General features: G+C 35.1%; 1 protein-coding gene across 1 annotated transcript in view; it reads right to left on the bottom strand.

Moving 5' to 3' along the window:
• Positions 1-491: 491 nt before the first annotated feature.
• The window catches only part of LOC109116850 (ethylene-responsive transcription factor 4-like), a 3,614-nt gene continuing 365 nt past the window's right edge, over positions 492-3,740 (bottom strand). The window contains exon 2 of the mRNA XM_019203006.1: positions 492-505. Coding sequence (XP_019058551.1) covers positions 492-505 — 14 coding nt within the window. The remainder of the gene's footprint in view (positions 506-3,740) is intronic.

Genomic DNA, 3,740 nt, shown 5'->3' with positions numbered 1-3,740 from the left:
TGTTTTTTTTTTTTATAATTGATGTTTAACAAATAGATTTTTCCTCATATTATATTCTAACGCATCAATATAAAACATTTTATATTTTTAGATAATATAGATTAGAATATTATGATAGATTACAATATTATAAAAAATGATAAATATCATGTATATTATATTTGAGAAGATTCTAATATTTATATTAAATAATTAAAATGATAAATATTGTACTTAATATTTAAAAAAATATACAAAATTATCTAGATAGGATCTATATTTTGTTTTATCTTTCTAATATTTGGTTCTCCAACCGGAAATGAAAGTACCGCCCTAAACTTTTGTTGTGTGGTGCCTTTTTCTCTAATAAATATCAATTATATAAAATATAAGTCCTACAAAAATAGATAATTAAAACACGGCCCACAAAATTAAACCAGACAATCATTTCTCTTTAGTTGTCATTCACATATAGAAACCGTCACTCTTCGTAAAAACTTAGTACAGAAGTTCTACAAGGAGAGGACTGCAAGATTAACATATACGGGCAAAATTGAAACAATGTAAAATATTGGGCTGTTTAAAACATTATATGTAACTTCCGGGTCTTGTCTACAAAACCGGTGTTTGGATGCTGTGATAGGGAGAGAAAAAGGAGGGAAGAAATCTGGTTGGTTGGGATTAGGATTCTGGATGACATTAGTGAAGCGTGTGGGTCCCTCCCAAAAAAGCGGCCGCCGCAGCTCATCTTGTTTCACACGTGTCTCTCTCCTCAATTACAATTATTTATTTTTTAATGAATTATTCCGCACTTTGTATTCAATATTTTTTATTTTATTACTTACTATCATATATTAATTCTTTCTTATTATTATCGTTATTTTAATTGATGTGATCCGGATATCCCCTAACCGCAACTAATCTTAGTCTTATTCTATATTTATTATTATTTTCTTATTCTCGACAGCGTTTTAAGAAATTCCCATGTGGATAAATCGTGCCAACAATTGTTCACATTATCTTTGTTCAACCAAATATTTTATAATTCTCTTAGGATTTTACTCTCATGTTTACATTCTTTACTGAAAAAATAAAAAATAATACAAACGTAATTTTATGTTGCAGCCCACGTGAAATATATGACCAAATAATTTGTAGTTGGAAATTGCATACAAATAATTTGTAGTTTTTTGGCTGTACTTTAAAAAAACTTGAAAATAATCAAAAAAGGGTTGAAAAGAGAGAATTAAAACAGAATTAGTGTAATTAATACGTAAAGAAGTAATTTCAGCGCATTTAATACTATGGACTCACGAGGATCATATAATCATAACACTAAGATCTTCGCTGTGTGGTGCAAATAAAAAGAAAGAACGAAATTAATAAAACTAATTAATTAATGGTTCATGCAACGGAGAGATTGAATTTGGGGAGACAAGGGTGGTGGCGAGTGGGGGACCGGGGCCAGAGAGAACTAGAGAAAGATTGGGGGCCAAAATGAAAACAATAAAAAGTAATGGGCCCCTTGTCCAAAAAAAGTGAAAATAATTATTGATATAGTAAATAGTAATGATGGGAAAAGACAGAGAGAATCAAAAGCTTTATCGGACGGTGGAGATGCACGTGACGGCAATGCAGAATCCCGACATAAAACCTTCCATCTCCGTCCCGCCCCGTTCCGTTTATATTCCACCCGCGTTACGTTTAGATTCTCTTTGGATATTAATCATTCCGGTTTTGGTATACATATCGGTTCCCGAACCGGTTAAAATGGAGAGGTATAAATTTTCTTTTCATTTTGACATTATGAATAATTTTAATTCATAACAATAATTATCTTGCATTTGATTTAATTTTTAAATATATTATACAATGGTAGTATTTAAATGATTAGATTATATATATCGACTGATGAAAAAAGTTGGTGTTTTTTGTCTTAAAAATCATGGACTTTGGATCTGATATGGAAATAGTATATTTTTGCCTGAGGCTTATCTAAAACTTTAACGTTTGGTCAATTAAAAAAATCAACGGTTTTTGAACCCAGAATACACTTAGTTTAATTGATATTGTCTTTTTTTATTACAATCTTTGATATATAAATACATTACACATACCAAAACATACAGTATTAATTTAAATGTATATAATATAAAATCAGATATAATTAAAAGCTGGGAAAAGGGTGCTGGACCCCACAAGTGTGATTCGGTCTCCTTTGAGCGCGGTGCTTGCTTGGCCGTCGGTGCCGAAAAATAATAAATATTAAAAATTAAAAAGGAATGAGAAGTGGGAATATAAAAAATCGACCGTCCACGTGGACGGGTAAAAGAATACGAGACGTTGGATGAAAACACGAATCACGAAGAGAGAGTTTAGGTTTTTCTCTCTCCTTGATCGTGGAGTTGGCGACAAAAGGATCTCTCTCTCTCTCTGCCTCTCATAATGAAGCCGCCTTCTAAACGTCGTCGTTTTCCTACTCTCCCACCAATTAATCAATCATCATTATTTTATTACCAGCACTGATGTACTATCACTTATTTAAACTTTTTATTTTGACAAAACTAAACAAAAGAAATAGAATTATCAAGGTAGTAAGTTATAAAGAAAAAGAAAAAGGTTATTGGAAAATAAATGCTATAAAATATTGACTCGCAATATTTAAGAAGAAACTTAAAAACAAATAAATGAATACACAGAGGGTGGATGTGATGACGTAATCAGAAAGAATTTCCCAACGTACGCCGCAGCGAGAAATCGGAGCCGCCCACCACCACGCCGGCTGCCTGCGACACTTGGACCATTTAGTTCCAAGCCGATGATACTCATCATTATTATTATTGAGAAAGATGCCGCCGGCTACGACGATCCTCATTTGGTTGCAACCAAGATTCGTATCTGTGGGTTCGGATCAAAACGGCTGATGATACAAATCAGTATTTTATTTATTCATGATTTTGAAAATAAAAACAACATGGCGCCCACCACCACGCCGGCTGCCTGCGACACTTGGACCATTTAGTTCCAAGCCGATGATACTCATCATTATTATTATTGAGAAAGATGCCGCCGGCTACGACGATCCTCATTTGGTTGCAACCAAGATTCGTATCTGTGGGTTCGGATCAAAACGGCTGATGATACAAATCAGTATTTTATTTATTCATGATTTTGAAAATAAAAACAACATGGAGAAACCGTAGAGTGTTTCTCGGTCGCAAAAAAAAAAAAAAGAAAAAAAAAAAAAAAAAAAAAAAAAAAAAAAACAGGAGCATGAAGTAAGAACTAAAAACATTGGCTCAGATCTCTGGTTATGTAATAACCTAATATGTACATAATGGTCCTTTCATGTCACCTAAAATTATGTTTCCTCTCGTGGATTTTTTTTTTTCATTTATTTTTTCCTGAGAGAGAGAGAGAAAAAAAAAATACGGCGAACGTAATTTCCCTCGGCTCGAAAAAAAAAGGCAAAAAAAACCGACGACAAACGCCAAAAGCTCAGGCCTGTTCCGCCGGAGGAGGCAAGTTCAGATCTAGATTTAACGGCTGAGATCTCTTCTCTAACCCTCCCTCGAAATCGACGACCGACGACGCGTTCGAGTCGCTCTGGGCCCCACAACGCGCTCCCCCACGCGCCGCCGGGGGTTCCGTCGCATACCCGCAACGGCCCATCCCCATCAGGTCCAGGAAGAACACCGGACGCCCCAACGGGATCTGATAACACGCGCCGCCGCCGCCGCCGCCGCCGCGGCCCACCACCA

Source organism: Tarenaya hassleriana, unplaced genomic scaffold, assembly GCF_000463585.1.
Source record: "Tarenaya hassleriana unplaced genomic scaffold, ASM46358v1 Cleome28, whole genome shotgun sequence".
NCBI classification, from domain to species: domain Eukaryota; kingdom Viridiplantae; phylum Streptophyta; class Magnoliopsida; order Brassicales; family Cleomaceae; genus Tarenaya; species Tarenaya hassleriana.
This window is presented reverse-complemented; position numbering and strand designations above follow the sequence as displayed.